Source organism: Podarcis erhardii, assembly GCF_964252035.2.
Source record: "Podarcis erhardii genome assembly, chromosome: 1".
NCBI classification, from domain to species: domain Eukaryota; kingdom Metazoa; phylum Chordata; class Lepidosauria; order Squamata; family Lacertidae; genus Podarcis; species Podarcis erhardii.
This window is the reverse complement of record NC_138497.1, coordinates 95,044,312-95,060,956: the sequence shown is the minus strand read 5'-3', so window position 1 is coordinate 95,060,956 and position 16,645 is coordinate 95,044,312. Positions and strand designations below refer to the sequence as shown.

General features: G+C 41.8%; 1 protein-coding gene across 3 annotated transcripts in view; it reads left to right on the top strand.

Annotated features, from left to right (window-relative positions):
* The window catches only part of OSBPL11 (oxysterol binding protein like 11), a 44,126-nt gene that overhangs the window by 14,741 nt on the left and 12,740 nt on the right, over positions 1-16,645 (top strand). For all 3 annotated transcript variants that reach the window (XM_081871615.1, XM_081871616.1, XM_081871617.1), the window contains exons 2-7: positions 4,986-5,054; positions 9,031-9,206; positions 10,605-10,684; positions 11,947-12,126; positions 14,452-14,653; positions 16,130-16,275. In XM_081871615.1, the coding sequence (XP_081727741.1) occupies positions 4,986-5,054; positions 9,031-9,206; positions 10,605-10,684; positions 11,947-12,126; positions 14,452-14,653; positions 16,130-16,275 (853 nt within the window). The remainder of the gene's footprint in view (positions 1-4,985; positions 5,055-9,030; positions 9,207-10,604; positions 10,685-11,946; positions 12,127-14,451; positions 14,654-16,129; positions 16,276-16,645) is intronic.

The window sequence follows — 16,645 nt, the reverse complement described above, 5'->3', positions numbered from 1 at the left end:
AAACAACCTATCTTGTTTTTGCCTGTTACAGTTGGGGATGCTTAAAGGACAGCTTGCCAGTCTTGAGATTTTTCTTACAGCTGTTTTTGAAAATCTGTTTTAGACTGGCCAAATCTTATTTGCTTGTGGTTACTGCCTGTTTTGTACTCCTCTCCCCTCCTGCAGGGGCAAGTTAACAGGAAAAGGAGTGGGCTGAGTGTTTTGGTGAGTGCAGGAAGTACCCTCTTGTCCCTACATGACCTCATGAAAAAAACAATAGGTGGTGTGGGGGGCATTACACATTTGCTGAGATTTTGTGGCGTTGTGTTTACAGGGTAAACAGAAGCAGAATCTAAGCAGAGACTCTTGTTGTGTTTCCCAACATTTCAGGGAGGCAGCAGTGCATTAACTCTTTTAAGTGGTTCTTAAGCTAAATGTTTCTCCTGTAGATGCTGGATAAAAATGACTTTCTTTTCTTCAGATAGTGGGTATTTAACTAAGAAGTGCTCTTGAACAGTAGCACAGAATGATTTGTATTGTGAATGTCAATCAGGATAGTGCTACTTCTTGCTTGCATTTAAAATCAAAGTTTGGGACACATTAACATTCCTGGAGGTGACTTTCATAGCCAGTGCGTTTTCTTCTGATACATACTGTTGTTTGCCTACCTTGCTGGTACATAATTACGGTAAATTAATATAGTATTAGCAAAAGTAATGCTTTTGCTGAACCAGAGGAAGCTGGAACATAATGGGTAACGTTCAACTAATTTTTCCCGTCAAGGATTTCTTCTTCCACATTGGGACCTTCTCCCCTTTCCCCCTCCCATACTGTATGCCTTGTACCCTCCTTAAATTTTTCAGGAGTGTTCAGGGAACCCATGGAACAAATCTAGGGGATGCATGGGAGAAGGTTCCATTGTGCAATTAGAAATCCTTGCACTGATGTAAGGATTAAATGTAGTGCCATGTTGGATAGAATCTCTTGTGTTCCATGTCATTTGGGTTGATTGCAGACAGACAGACAGACAGACAGACAGACAGACAGAGATGCTGTTACAAGTTTAGCTCATTTACTGTGATCAGCAGCCAATCACTCAGCAAAGAATATATGGTTAATTTTTTTTTGTTAGACCTTGATGGCTAGAAATATTTTCTCTAGCCCTTTGGAAAGAGACTTTCTTCAGCAAGTGGGAAGGGCAAAGAAAGAATCTGGTGAAAAACGCCAGAGACAACGATGGAATGAAGCTTTTTGTCATATACAAGGGCCTAATGGACAAGAGTAATGTGTATTTTTATCACACACATACACACACAACTCATTGAAAACCATAGAGGTGTACAACAGAATGATGAAAACACTGTAAAATTATAAAGATAACAAAATATGGAAGAAATGACCAACACTTGGTCAAAATTATTCTCTAAAAGTTTTTGACAAAAGTGTTTTCAGTAGGCAACAAAACTGGTGGCTGTCTGATTTCAATAAAAGTATTGTTCCAAATTACTAGTCTCACTACTCCAGAAGGAAAAACCAGGCTGTAGAATTCTATATTAGCTGCAGTTTCCAAATCAGCCTCATGGGTAGCCCATGCATTTCAATAGTCCAATTCACCAGTTACCAAAGCTTGATTTGGGATACCAAGAGACTTTTTTTGTATTTTCCCTAATGCTTACACCACTATGGCTGATCTATGTCCATATATAAAATGGTCAATTTCATTGACTAAATCATCAAAACTAATATGATTAAATCTTAATCTCCTGTTCCAGAATTATTATGTAGTAAAAGAGAAAAGATGGTCAAAGGAATATCTATCTTTCTCCATGTTGCAACAAGCATTTTATAGGAGCCAGATTTTAATACCATAGCCACCTGATTTATGATATACATGCCTGATTACTGTACTCTGCTGAGGCAGCCACTGATTCACGCACTCATTCATCTTTACTATATTTTCTGTCTGTAACTCGTCAATTTTTTAATCACAGATTTGGCTTAATTCTTTTGTTGCCATAGTTTCTGTTAAAAGAATCAAGCCTCTGAACTACAACTTGCGGCAATTCACCTTTACAAATTGTGGCAAGGTAGTTCTATGTTGATGTAATTTGAGAAAAAGTACTAGACACCACATTCTGTGCCATCCAACACTTTAAAAATATTGGCAGTTTGCGCCACTATAAGATGTGTTGCTCTTTCTCACCCTTGAATTGAGTAACGTTTCTGATTCTTTTATGCTATTTCAATTATTCACACACCCTGTGTCTGCAGTTCTAAAGGAAGGCACTTTGATGTAGGATTCTAAATGAAAAATAGGTCATTATATTTAGTAAATGCTTCAGTTCAGCTTGCATCTAGGGCAGGTTCTGTGTTTTGCACATGAAATAGGCACCCAGCCGTGCTGACTTGCTTAGTAAGGCTGTGCCTAGTAGAATATCGCTGTGCCCTTAGCTGTATGGGATATGCTGATTGTGGATTTTTATAGGTCTTTTAGAGTTTCTATAGGTTTTAAAATATTTATTCCTGGTGTTTAGGCATGCAGGGCTGCTTTTCTCCCAAGTGACCACGGAGAAGCATTGCTTTACCTTGACAACTTCCCAGTACAGCATGAGATTCATTGAATGGTAGATTTTCCAGTTTGATTGTTTGATGTACTTTAACCAGGGCTGGAAATATCACTTCAGAGTTACATCAACTCAACTTGGTGGGCCACTTATAGGATCTGACTGGGGTTAGGAACCCAGAAGTGGAACTCTCCTTTTTGATTGGGCAAGTCTCATAGGTGGATCAGGGATTGTTCTTCCACTCTTCGGTAATTCTGTGCTGGCATGTCAGGGTTTCATTCTGTCCTCTTCTGTTGGGTGTCTATGTGGACCTGCTGGAAGAGATTGCCAAAAGGATGGCAGTAACATGTCCATATACTTGCATTACACAGCAGTATGTTTCCTTTACAGCGGATTCAGTTAGGAACAATGTCTTAGCAGCCCATTGGGCTGAAGAACAAACTATATATAGAATAGATGGTGGAGCTGATACTAACTGGGAATCCAGTGTCTAAAGGGAGGAGGGCGTCTGGTGTAGGTGCTGTGGCCCATTTATTAGTGGCCCAGGCACACTCTTTAACTTGGGGATAACCAATGCAGAATGCCTTCCCTGGTTCTTCCAGGCACCATGGCACCCACGACTGCCATCTTGGTAACCCTCAATATTTGGGGGTGGGGGGCAGGGTTGAGCTGGGAGGGCCTGCCACCTTGGATTTGGTTGGTCTACAAGGATTGTGGAGGGGGGAGAAATGGTAGGGATGACTTCTTTGCTTGCCTAGTGGCCCATCCTCTTTGCTTGTTTGTTGCCTACCTAGAACTGTCAGAATAAAAATAATAATTTCAATAATAATGATATTATTATTTACCGGTATACCCTGCCCATTGGGTGGGTTTTCCCAGCCACTCTGAGTGGCTTACAGAAGGCACTTGCTTCACCCCATGAAAGGACTGTGTGTTTTAAGAATTACACAGTTGGGCACAGAGATGGATATATATGTGTGTAGTGTCTGAGGGGGGAGTTATATTTGAATGTGTGGTTTGTGTGAGGGAGAAATGCACTTAGGCAGAGAGAGGGAGGGAGAGGTGTGTGTGTGAGAGAGAGAGAGACAGAGACAGAGAGAGGTAGCAGCTTTTGACTATTTGCACCTAGTGAACTTACTTTATTAAGCTAAGATATGACTATTTGCACCTAGTGAACTTACTTTATTAAGCTAAGATATGAAGGGTGTTCAGATGTTACATTCAACAAGTGTATGATCTGTATACACAAAGAGTTGATATGTACACTTCTACAGACATCCACATATAACATTTAATGAGTGCACAGCCTATACAGATTAGTTGAGCCATATAGATGGCGCTGTGGGTTAAACCACAGAGCCTAGGACTTGCCGATCAGAAGGTCGGCGGTTCGAATCCCCGCGACGGGGTGAGCTCCCGTTGCTCAGTCTCTGCTCCTGCCAACCTAGCAGTTCGAAAGCACGTCAAAGTGCAAGTAGATAAATAGGTACCGCTCCAGTGGGAAGGTAAACGGCGTTTCCGTGCGCTGCTCTGGTTTGCCAGAAGCGGCTTAGTCATGCTGGCCACATGACCCAGAAGCTGTACGCCAGCTCCCTCAGCCAATAAAGCGAGATGAGTGCCGCAACCCCAGAGTCAGTCACGACTGGACCTAATGGTCAGGGGTCCCTTTACCTTTACCTTTACCTTTATCAATTAGGAAGTGCACACGCTTGCACAAACACTTGCACGTATGTAAAGATTGCTTGCATCTGTGTTCAGTGCAACATGTAAACAAGCCTATGATCTTCTGAACCATGGCAGGGTTTCAGAGCTTTCTTTTAGATTTTTGGAATTGCACCAAATATTCCATTTTCCAATGAGAGTTATAATTTATAATGTGCACTTAGAGGTTCCAAGAACAGTGTGTTTGGAAATGAAAACAACTCTTTCCTTAATTACTAGTGCCCAGTGATGGATTTGCTTAACTCCATTCTGTTAAGCCTGTTCTTTTTAGCCTTAGTTAAGAACAATTTTCATAGTGAAAAGTTGTCCAAGAGCCCAGACGTAATCTTGGGGGAAATTAGAAACCTTAAGTGTGTTGAGTAATTTAATCTTAATGTTGAAGCTTTATAAATGAGAGGTGCCGTGTAATTTTAATGCAGATTCAAAGTGGTTTCTGTGTCAGTAATGCTGGAATTGGCTCCCCTTAATCTGCGTAGTAGGTGTAAAGCATCTCCCGTTCTGAATCCACACTGCAAAGACAAGGAGAAGACCAAGCACTTGCAGCAGTCTCTGTTTCAGAGTCATTTGACATTAATGCTGACTTAGAGTCAGCTTCTAAAAATAAAGTTATTGGAAGAAGATTTAGGCTGCAAATATGAAATTGCAGAACTTCTACGTGAAATGTTTTCATTGTCATTATTACTCTTTTTCTGATGGACTTTGTTCTTATATTTGTCACAGTGACCACATGGAAAATATATCGGGCTATTTAATGAAATACACAAATCTTGTCACAGGCTGGCAGTACCGGTAAGTACGGTTTCTTAAAAATTCACTGTATTACCTAATGATGAAATGAAGTTGTCTTAATCAGTAGGCAGGGATTTGTTTTAAAATGCTGGAAATAGTCAAGGGCTGCTTTTGTTCTGTTTTAGAAAAGGATAAGCAAACTACAGATAAAGGCAGAAGTGTTGCATCAGTAATCTCTTATTTTTGTGCCAGGCATTGATTGCCTGAGCTGTAAATGCCCTCATTTGACTAGTAGGTTTTGTGTGTTTCTGAGGAAAAACTCTGCTATGAAACACATTTGAAAAACCCAGAGCACAGTTAATATTTGGGAGTAAAGTGCAAATAATGAGGCATGCTTTGCTTTCAAATGTTATATTGTACAGTACATTTGAAAAGCATAGTGTTTACAAGAGAAAATACTGCATCCCCGTTGAATATTACAGATGGTATTCTGAGATACTTCTTGGAGAATATTTAGCATACCTAGTATTTGGGGACATTTGAAAAAGGTTTGAAGTGCTTGTTTTTCACAAATCTAAAGAGGCTTTGAGGAATTCAAATTTTGCTGCTGCTCCCAACCCCTGCAGTCTTTCCTTCTACCCCAAAAGCTCAATGTTATTTAGATTTGACAGATTTGGGTATGCCCCTCCTTATTTTTTCCTCCCGGCTCTCTGAAGTATGCTCTCTGAAGTATGCACTATGTTTTGGTTCAGGTTAATCACATCAGTATATTTTTAAAGCCTGTTAAATTCGCTTGGACTTTAGAGCTGGTTAAGGGGAAGAATTAAAAAGTGAACCAAGCACTTCACCTTCCTTTTCTATCCTAATGCCTTAGTTGTATTGCATTGTGTGTTTTGAGCTAAGGGAACAGCATTTCACGATTTCCTCTAAATATCTGCTGTATCAATTTGCTTCTCCCATCTTTATTGTCTGTGCAGTTTGAACTTGAACTCTCAATGTGTCAGCAACTAGTTTTCGTTGCACTGAGGTTTCCCAAATACACATTTTGTTATTGGTGCTATATAGTGATTAAACTAACCCCATAGGAAACCATTGCATTTTTATTGTCCTATAAACAGGCGGTGATGAAGCAGCAGTAGCACAATTTCATCTTTTAATAACGGAAATAGTAGTATATAATTATCATTAGAGTTATTTGGTGTGTGTGAGCCAACAGAGTGCCCCAAAAGTCCTTCACAAAAAATTATCCCACTTCCCCAGCCCTGATGTCTTGGGCAACTTAGCAAGTTTTAAAAATGTTGTACACATAATTTACAAGTACAGCAACAGAAAGGACCAAGCCATGCATGATATGTGACTGGATCTACCAAGCTTTTTTTAGAAACAGCAGCAACCCGTTTTTTTAAACACAGGCATAGAACTATGAATTTGGTCAGAGCATCAGTGCTGGGGAGGAGTCCCTAAGCCCTGTTCCCTAATCTAGATGATTCCATCCTAAATTGCTGCTGTGTTTCCCTCCCCCTATAAAGTATTCAGCAAATATATTGGCTGCAATGCACAATAACCAGTGACTGAGCCATACATCAGCAAAGCCTGTGCAAACAGAAGAGTCATAAGCAGGAATCTGAAACAAAGCACCAATTGTTACTGCTTAATAGTAATAGGGAAGGAGTTCCACAACCTATGCGCAGACAGTCTAAAGGACTTCTATCTTTTGGAAGCAAGGCAAACATCATGTGGCATTCTTAAAAGTTCCTTTCTGGCAAAATAAAAATATTGGGCAGAGGGTCATAAACCTGTTCTCTGGACCCTGCAGATGAGTATTGGAGATAATGCAGTGCAGTCCCTCCTGTACTAATTTCGTAGAGTAATCCAAGAGGATGCCATTGTCAGTACTATCAAAAACCTTAGAAGAAGGAGAATGGTTATACTTTCTGTGTCCTGCTCTTAATAAAGGTAATCCTTTGAATGACCCAAGGGTGATTCATCCCATAACCAGGCCTGAACCTAGACGGGGAAGGGTCTAGAAAATCGGTATCCTCTAGGCATGCCTGCAGTTGCTCCACCATGATTCCACCATGACTTTCCTCCTTTAGAAAGGAAGTTGCCCTATATCAAAGGTCCAGGGCAGGCTGCTTGAGGAGTGGCTACACCTCTGCTGCCTTGAGGACAGCAGGGACCCTCCCCAATGCAGAAATGTCTTGGCTACATTCTGAACCCACCCAGTCACACCCTTTCAGCTAGTTTTTATTAGCCAAGAAGAGCAGGGGTCAAGAGAGCATTGCTGCATGCACCCTGTCAGGCTGCAGCAGCTGGTTAGACATGGCAACGGACAACTCAACAGAGGTGTCCTTCGGGCATCAAGTGAGTTTGTCCTCAAAAGTAGAAAGCACCCTGTCAGGCTGCAGCAGCTGGTTAGACATGGCAACGGACAACTCAACAGAGGTGTCCTTCGGGCATCAAGTGAGTTTGTCCTCAAAAGTAGAAAGCACCCTGTCAGGCTGCAGCAGCTGGTTAGACATGGCAACGGACAACTCAACAGAGGTGTCCTTCGGGCATCAAGTGAGTTTGTCCTCAAAAGTAGAAAGCAAAATGGTCACAAAGGGCTTCCAAGGACACTACAGGTCCACCCACAACAGCAGTTGTGATCAAACTTCAGGCCACATTAGAAAACGCAGTTGGACATTTACTGGAAGGTGCAGTGCATCTGATAAAGTTTTGCCATCTGCACTACTGCATAGTTGGCATGGTTGTGCACTCTAACTAGTGTTTGATCAGCTTCAGGATGAGACATGTGCCATTGGCATTCTAGTCATTATCCAGCCTGCTTCATCTTCTATGCTCCTTAGAGTACCATGGGGCTGCCTGGACTCTGCAGCACCTGAGAGGACACTCAGGGTCAATTGTGTGTTACCTCACTTTTTCTCAATGTGATGAAATCTTCAACAGGTTCGCCTGTGGGAAATCCTCCAGATATCATTCAGGAATCCCTTGGATTCCATAAATCTCAGGGGTAGGCTATCCCTCTTGGTCCTCCATCCCTGTAGAGAGACACTGGCACCAGAAGTCCGCACTTTCCCAGTAAGTGGTCTGTCCGTGACACAGGGGTATTGTGGAATCCCCTCCTTTCAGACTGCTCCTCCCATTGTTCAGAGCAAAAACCACATTCAGGGTATGCTCTGTTCTGTGTGGTTTGCCAACAGTCTGTTGTGGCGTTCCCATCATAGCCATGGAGGCTAGGAAATGCCAAGCTGGACTGACAGTAGACCCCACATGAAAATTGAAATCGCCTAGAATAATTGTCTTTGTTCTTCCAAAATCTTACCAGAGACCACTTCAGCCAGTTCAGTCGCTGAGGTTACTGAGCAGCAAAGGGGGATGGCACAGCAGTGGTATTCCTAGTTTGTTTTTATGGCCCAGCACCAGATGCAGACCCTCTAAGCCAGTTCCAAGTTCAAGAGGTTTTCTGGTGATGAGAGAGTATTCTGATGAACTTTGGTGACCTAATCCCCCAACATTCAGGCCTAACCCTGTGCTGCTCTGAAAAGCCTCACCACCCCCACATCAAAAACATCAGTCTCGGTAGCAGCACAGAGTTACATACCAAGGGGAGAAATAATATTTTTCTAAGGACAAAATGAACATGTACAATTCCTTCGTGGTAGAAGGACTTCCTTGCCAGTCTGGGGAACTGCAGGATCTGAGGTCCTGTCCCTCAGCCTGTACATTTAGCATGGCTGTGGACCCAGAGGCAGCTTATTCACTGAGTGGGGAGTCAATTTATTGAACTAACAGGAAGAAACTGGTTATAGCTGGCAGACTGGTCTTCAAGGCAGACAATGACTGCTCATGACTTCATGGAATATTTGATCAGTCAGTTGATGGGCATTCCAAAACTAATCATTTCTATTATTGACACAACCCAGTTTTCTGTAATCCCAAAATGTATAAATATGGCCATCTGTGTAAAGAATAATTTGTTTAACCTTTAGTCTTGCTTTACTCTTACACGGTTTATTTCCCTCAAAACTTACAGGTATTTTGTCTTGAACAATGAAGCTGGTCTCCTGGAGTATTTTGTGAATGAACAGCTGAGAAACCAGAAGCCCAGGGGTACATTACAGCTGGCTGGAGCTGTGATCTCTCCTAGTGATGAAGATTCTCATACATTCACAGTGAATGCAGCTAGTGGAGAACAATATAAGCTGCGAGGTAAGACTCCGTAGTTCTTGGACTTCCCCACTAGGAGGAAGCCTAGCCTCTTCTTTGCTTGTCTTTGGGTAGCTGTCTTCTTCAAGTCAGTGTCTGCTTGCTGTTTTGTGCATTCTGAAAAATTACTGTGTCTGAATTTGAACAATTTTTTTTTTACAAATTAAACTGCTAGAGGTATAAAGCACTTTCTTTTTACATAAAAAATGCATAGTAGACAAGAGAAATACTAAAGATAAGTGAAATCCTCTAATTTAGGAATAATGACTATAACACAAATATTAGTGAATATAATGTCTCCATGTGGTAAAATATTTATATGCATATTATAGGTATATACAAAACTATTGTAATTACCGTGTGTTCTTGAGATTTATTCAAGTTTTTAAAATATATATATATATTTTAAACAATTGAAATCATGTTAACCATTCCACTTTGATAATTGGCATAAAAACAGTCACATTTTTTCTATATGCATCGTTTGGGGAGAGTGGTGCTTTTAGTCAAAACAAGAGATGTAACCAATCAATGTGCTGTAAATTTTTACTAAAATACATAGTTGCAAAATGTGACTGCTGAAGAATGAGGGTTGATAGGTCTTCACCCTTTTACACAGGCGTTCAGACAAATGCCACATTTCATTGAAGAGGAGTTTTCTGTTGTAGTTCAGACTGGAATGTTTCTTCTGACTCATAGTGAATACTTGCAACACTTAGTATATCTTACAGTTGCACTTATCTGATTCCCATATTTGTCCCAGCCCAATCAGTGGATTGTGAAAAGGTGTGGGTGTGTTAGAACAGTGTTTCCCAACCGGGGGCCACCAGGATATTCTAAGGGGGCCCCAGGTGAAAAATGCATAAATGAGGGCCACAACAAGAGGCCACAGGATCACTGAGGGAAGTGAAAAGTGAAGAATAAAAATCCTGATTGGCTGACTGTCTGTCAGTCACAAGCGGGTAAGGGGGCAGCCCACTAGGGCTTAGCGCTCCTTTTTGACATGTGCACGCTCCTTTTTCAGTATAGCTTCCTCAGAGTGCAGGAGGAGTTGTTTTAGTTCAACATTTGCCATTGTTTGCTGTAGAAAACATTTTCCTCTATTTTTGCTGTGGCCCTGGCATCACCTAAAAGCATACTGTGGACAACCAATGCTACATCGATCACAGAACCATTGCAGTGGGAGGTTAGAGTTATGATATGCCTCAGGATAAGACCCAGTAACCCAAAGCAAGAGGTGCCACAGGTTGTATCTATGCCACATTTTACACACCCTCTCCTTCTGCATTGCTGGAAGTGACATTCCCTAAACAAAACTTAACCTGAAATAAATAATTATATTCTTGCCTTGTTTGCCTCTGAACTTCCTTTTCCTTCTGATGATTTTTTTTTTTAACCCAGCTACTGATGCCAAAGAACGGCAGCATTGGGTCAGCAGGCTTCAGATATGCACACAGCACCACACTGAAGCAATTGGAAAGGTACTGTCTGTAACGTATACTTTAAGTTATGCAGCAGTTATTTAAACTGCCCATCAATTATGTAGCTTAAAGGGTCATAATTACAATTGCTGAAGAAGCGTCAGCCTACCATAGAAAGATGACAGCAATGCCAAGACGAATTAGGTTTTAATGACGTTTTATTTGAAATGTGATGCTGCAAACTTAAGCGTGTATTTGTTGTAATAGTTGAATAGCGGGGACCTCCTCTGATTGCCACTGAAGTAACTTCTCCGTAGCTTCTTATGGCACTGTTCAGTAAAACCTAAATAATCTGACAGGTAGTTAGCTAAACACCCAGAGAAGGAAATTCTACAACTTTCCAACTAGGTTTGGCTTTTTCCATGGACCACTGTCTCTTCTGCACTTGGGATATCTGAAGTCTGTTTCCTGAAATTGTAATGGCAATGCAGTCCTTAAAACTGAAACTGCAGCCCTTTCACTTAGGAGTAATCGTTGTTGAACCCAGTGGGATGGACTTCTGAGGAAGCATGCATGGGATTAGACTGCAAATCTGTTTTTTCTTGTAGATGTAAATTACCGTATTTTTCGCTCATAAGGTGCACCGGACCATAAGGCGCACCTAGTTTTTAGGGGGGGGGAATCAAGAAAAAAAATCTTATGTCCGCTTCTCCCAGAGCTGCTGGGGCTGCCGGGGGAAGCCCGGGTCCCCCCCCCCCCCAGCCCCAAAGAGCAAAGAAGCCAAGACAGCGAGCGGGATGGCTTCACTATCTTGGCTTCCTTTTTAGCCACGGGGCTGGGGCAGGGGAAGCCCGAGCTTCCCCCAACCCCAGCCCCCAAAACAGGTCAGGGAGCGGCGGCAAGGTTGCAGGCAGCCTTGCCACTGCTCCTAGAGCTTGCGGGGCTGGGGGCCACACATTCGCTCCATAAGACGCACAGACATTTCCCCTTAGTTTTTAAGAGGAAAAAAGTGCGTCTTATGGAGCGAAAAATACGGTAGGTGTACAGTGCATACTGCACAACAGGGAAGATGTCTGTTCTCTTTTATGGTGGGGGAGATGGAGCAGCAGCCCCATGGGTGCTAGTTCCGCATTCTGAAGAATATTTAGCATTGGTCAAGGCCTGAATATATGTTGATGATTTAGCCAGTCCTCAGGGTTTTCGAAATTATTGAGTGCATATTCTAATAGTATATCTATGTACTTAATATGTATATAAGTAAAAAAGGTGGAGACTTAAAGATTAGTTTTCAAGTATTCCTAATATGTATGTTTGTTCACCAGAACAATCCTCCTCTGAAATCTCGCAGCTTCTCTCTCGCATCTCAAGGAAGTGGCTCCCCTGGTGTGCAAAGAAGACCCAGCCAAAATGCAGCTTCCTTTTTTAATGTTGGGCATCACAAGCTGCCAGCTGGGAGGAGAATTCCCATTTTGCAGCCAGATCATTTAATTGATGTACGGGAGGTTAGTATAATCTTAACTTTTTTAAAAACCAGTTTCTTGGTTAAGAATAGCTTGCTTTGGGAAGCAAATAGTCCCTGTACTATCTGAAATTCAACACAATAATTGAATTTATGATAATAGTAATTTACACATTGCAGCGTCAATAACTTATTCTGGTTACTTTTCCCTTAATCTACTCAGGTTGAGGTTGGCAGTGAGCATTGAGCTTAACATGTGCTCTCATTCTTCGCTGCCTTAATCATGGGTCGCTAGTACAAAACTAGTAATTGATAAACTGCTATTTCCATTCTCTATACTTCTTTATCTGGGTACCCGGCGGGGTGATAGTTGCGATTTATTCTTGTTTATTTTATTGTTGGCTTCCTTGAGTATTTTGTATGGAAAGGCAAGGTATAAATTTAATAAATAAATAAATAAATAATCCTTTCATGTTGAGAAAGAAAATATTACACATGGAACTAAGGGGTTACAGGTGTTATCTTGACCTAACAGGGGTGGGGAGATACCTTACTCTCTGAACTTGGGATTGGCTCTTTCTTGAAAAGCAAGCTCAGACACTTGGACCATGATTCTTTAAATTAGGAAACTGAGCAGGAAACACATGACTAGTTCCATCATCACTCCTGTAATAAGTCTTGGGGCTGGAATGTAGCACTGGATGGTGATGAAATTCTATCAGTCTCCCTCTCGTAGCCTCCCTTATATTCGTTTGAATAAGCTGTGCAGTGAATTATCTATGTAATCTGCTCTCATTGCTGGCTACAGAAGGTTGAGATCGCCATGCATAATAGATCACATAGCCAAAAAGTAGAGTGACCCAGTTGTGCTCTCAGTACTCTGTCAAGTGATCATGGTCAAGACATCCTGTGCTGCCTGCTCATCATCTGCTTAAAACAAAATCAAAAACGCTGGAGTTTAGGATCCATTGACATCCTTTTACCCTTGGGTTTTGAGGGGTGAGGATATGGTAACTCCTCATTCCTACTGAGCACCAACTATGATGAAAGTCAGAGCGAACCTAGTTCGATTCAAAAGGTGGATTTCTAAAGTCTCAATAAATCCAAAGCAGAGCTATTTCTGCTACTGTGTCTTAACTTCTAGGTTGGTGCTTGGCTTTGCTCCAGCAGTGTTAACCATACCACATTTCTGGCTTTCCTCTGTCTAAAAAGAGCATTAAGAACAAGCAGGACAGAGAACTGGACAGGTTTGAGGCTTCAAGATGGTGAAGAATTGTGATTAATCTTTGACTGTGGTTAAAACCAATGCTGAAGTATTTCATTCAGATAGTGGGGGGGGGGGGGTTAAGACAAGACAAGAGGGAAGGTGCAGGACTCTGGAGATATGTGATATCTTACCTGGTTTCCATCCCATCTGAAGCATCCACAAAAGATAAAACTTGTTTTGAGTAGAGAAAAGAATAGTGCTTCTTTTTAATATAGGGCTGATACTTTTGTGTAGTAGATTATTAGCACGAATGTTTCTTTCCTTCAGGTTCAGCCCAAGATATTTCACAGTAAATGGTTGTCTTCTCCACTTTCCCCCACCCCAACCCACTGGCTCAACCAAGGCTGTGTTATTTTGGAATGCGAGGCAAAAAGCCCCACAATCGCCTCTCCCTGGCAATAAAAATGCAATACTAATAAATTAAATAACTAAAAATTTGCTGCCATAGGTTTCAGCAAAGGAGTGGAATGTGATCATTTATATGGTTATGGTTCTAAAGGAATGGATTGGCACCATCATATGGTGCTTTTAAAAATAGGTTTTTGTGTGTGTGTGTGGTTGCTTATTTAGTCTGAATATGCAATATGTTCTTGCTGGTTTGAATGAGTAGGTTACCCAAAAAAACTGGCTAGGTGAGTTTAGATAGAGTTATTTCCCAAGATAATTTGACTAAAGAACCACCTGAGGTCTCAAGCCATTTCTGCAATGCAAGGCAGGCCCTATAATTAGGCAGAGACCTGGGAGGCAATGGAGGCAGACACACCTACCCCAGATGTTTTTGCTGAGCCCTTGGCTGTTCCTTTTTGCTGGAAGGAAGGCTACGTATGACCTGTCCTGTGCCCCCATAACTAGCCATTAGCTCTTGGGCATGGTTAAGGACATGTTCCACTGCCTCCACTGAAGTAAGAAGTAGCTTCATTTAACCATCTATATAGTTTGGATGTTTGAAGAGTTCAGGGGATTGGATGAAGCCTGTGCTCTTTTCATAATGTTACGTTGGCACACTGAATTTGAATAACAAGGAATTTTAGGTAAATGAGAGTTCAGCTGATGTTTCAGATGACCCAAACCTCAGCCTTTTGTGCATTACTTGCCTGCTAGATGATGTTGCAAGCTGAGGGACAGCAGAGAGACTTGATAAGGAACATAGAATGTCTTCCTTCCTCTGGCCATCTTTCTTCCTTGGACCAAGACCTGCTGATGCTCAAGGCAACCTCTATGGCCACAATGAATTGCTTAAACGATTGTTTCCACATTCTTCAGCTCCAGCATGCATCGCAACAAAAAGGGTCCTTACCTACTGGTGAGTTATATTTGCTCTGTCTTCTTCTTTTAATAAAGCCTTGATTTGATCTTTCTCTTTGGTGCAAAATAGGAAATACATTTAAATGCCTTCAGTACAGTGGTGCCCCGCAAGACGAATGCCTCGCAAGACGGAAAACTCGCTAGACGAAAGAGTTTTCCGTTTTGGAGGTGCTTCGCAAAACGAATTTCCTATGGGCTTGCTTCGCAAGACGAAAATGTCTTGCGAGTTCCTGCGGGTTTTTTTCCCTTCCCCCCCTTTTTCTAAGCCGCTAAACCGCTAATAGCGCTAATCCGCTAAGCCGTCAATGGGCTTGCTTCGCAAGACGAAAAAACCGCTAGACGAAGAGACTCGCGGAACGGATTCTTTTTGTCTTGCGAGGCACCACTGTACTTTGGAATTCTTACGTTCCCACTTTGCTGCTTGCACTTTAGCATTTGCCTATCGTGAGTTTACATCACTCCTTTCATGGAATTCACAATGGTGTACATGGCGTTCCTAAGTGGTCAACATCCAGGCACCAGCCAGTCCCAGACCAGATCTGCTTAGTTTCCAAATGGTGGTGGCCTCATGTGCCTTCAGATCATACCCAAAGGGGAATGTTCAGTCAACCTAGATAGCTGCTGCTGCTGCTGCTGAACTTCCCCAGGGTCCTTGTATGGTGTAACAGCTCAGCTCAGAATCCAGCACTGTGATCGGCAGAAGATGCCAAGTTACCAGTAATGTTTATGTCCCAGATTGACTGTTCTTTTATTCAAGTTTGTGTATGTGTTTCTTTTAATAGGGCATTATTAGAGTCTACACACACTAGCCTTTGAGAACAGAATGGAACATTTTCATTATTGATGAGGAATTGTATCCATTCCGATAGACTAGCTGGGGGGTAATTGGAGACACCAGAATCATTAAACGAACGGGTGACAGTTTTCCAAATGATGCAGCTTTTATTTTCAAGCAACTATTATTTATTCAACAGAGATTTATTCAGTTGTGCAAAACCAAGTATTCCCCCCACCCCGTCAATGCCCCAACAAGACCTCTGGCAAAACGTGTGTTCTTTAGTTTTAGCTTTACTTCCTAGAAATAAATTGCAGTTTGCAATTGTTTTCCCCTAATGGTGTTGCTAGAATGTTGATGCTGCAACCTGTCCAAAGGGATTACGTAACAACCCTGTCTTATTGGGTTCTTTAACTGGTGTCTGATTACAGCTTTCGTAACCCCATCTCCTCCTCCGCCGGAGCAAGTTGTGTGTTTCATCATGGCCCAATCACAGGCATCATTCTAATGACCCGAGGAGGTGGTGTTCTCCTGCACCCATCTTTGTTTTTTTGTAGCTGCTTGAGCAAGCTCAGTTGCTTTTTAGTCATTTTGGGGGGAGGGGGGAGTAAAGCTGCTTAATGACAGTTGCCTTTTTGAAAAACAAAATACGCTTCTAGAATATGAGCAAGTTTCAGCGTAAACTCTCGTTTGCTTCAGGGACAACTATCAGCTGGTTGGAACCAAAGATCTCCCTGCCAAACCACTTCAAAAATGGAGCAGATCAGAATTTCCCAGCAGATCAAAACAAGCCATCATCGATCAGAGAGGAGCAGTCCATTTCAGGTTCCAGTCAGCTAACCAGGGTAAGGTTAACATGAAAGCCCCTGTTGTGTGCTTTGTTTTTGGTTTTTTCCTCCTTTACTTAAGAAATGGGGACGGCTCATGCTTTTAATATACTACTATTTTGAGTAGGCATCATTGAGAAAAATCAGAGTGTAAACAGTTTCTGTGAATGTAAACAGGAAAAAGTAACACAGTATCAATACAAGTATCACTTTTTAAGTTGTAGGTCTTTCCCTTCTGTCATTAACAGGAGGAAATATGGAAAAGCGAGCATTGATGAAAGGAATAATTAAGTAAATTATAATAAATCCCATGCAGTTAAATATAGTTACAAAGCCATAAGCAGATTAAACGGTGAAAACCTTTCCAGGTATATGTCCCCAAATCAGT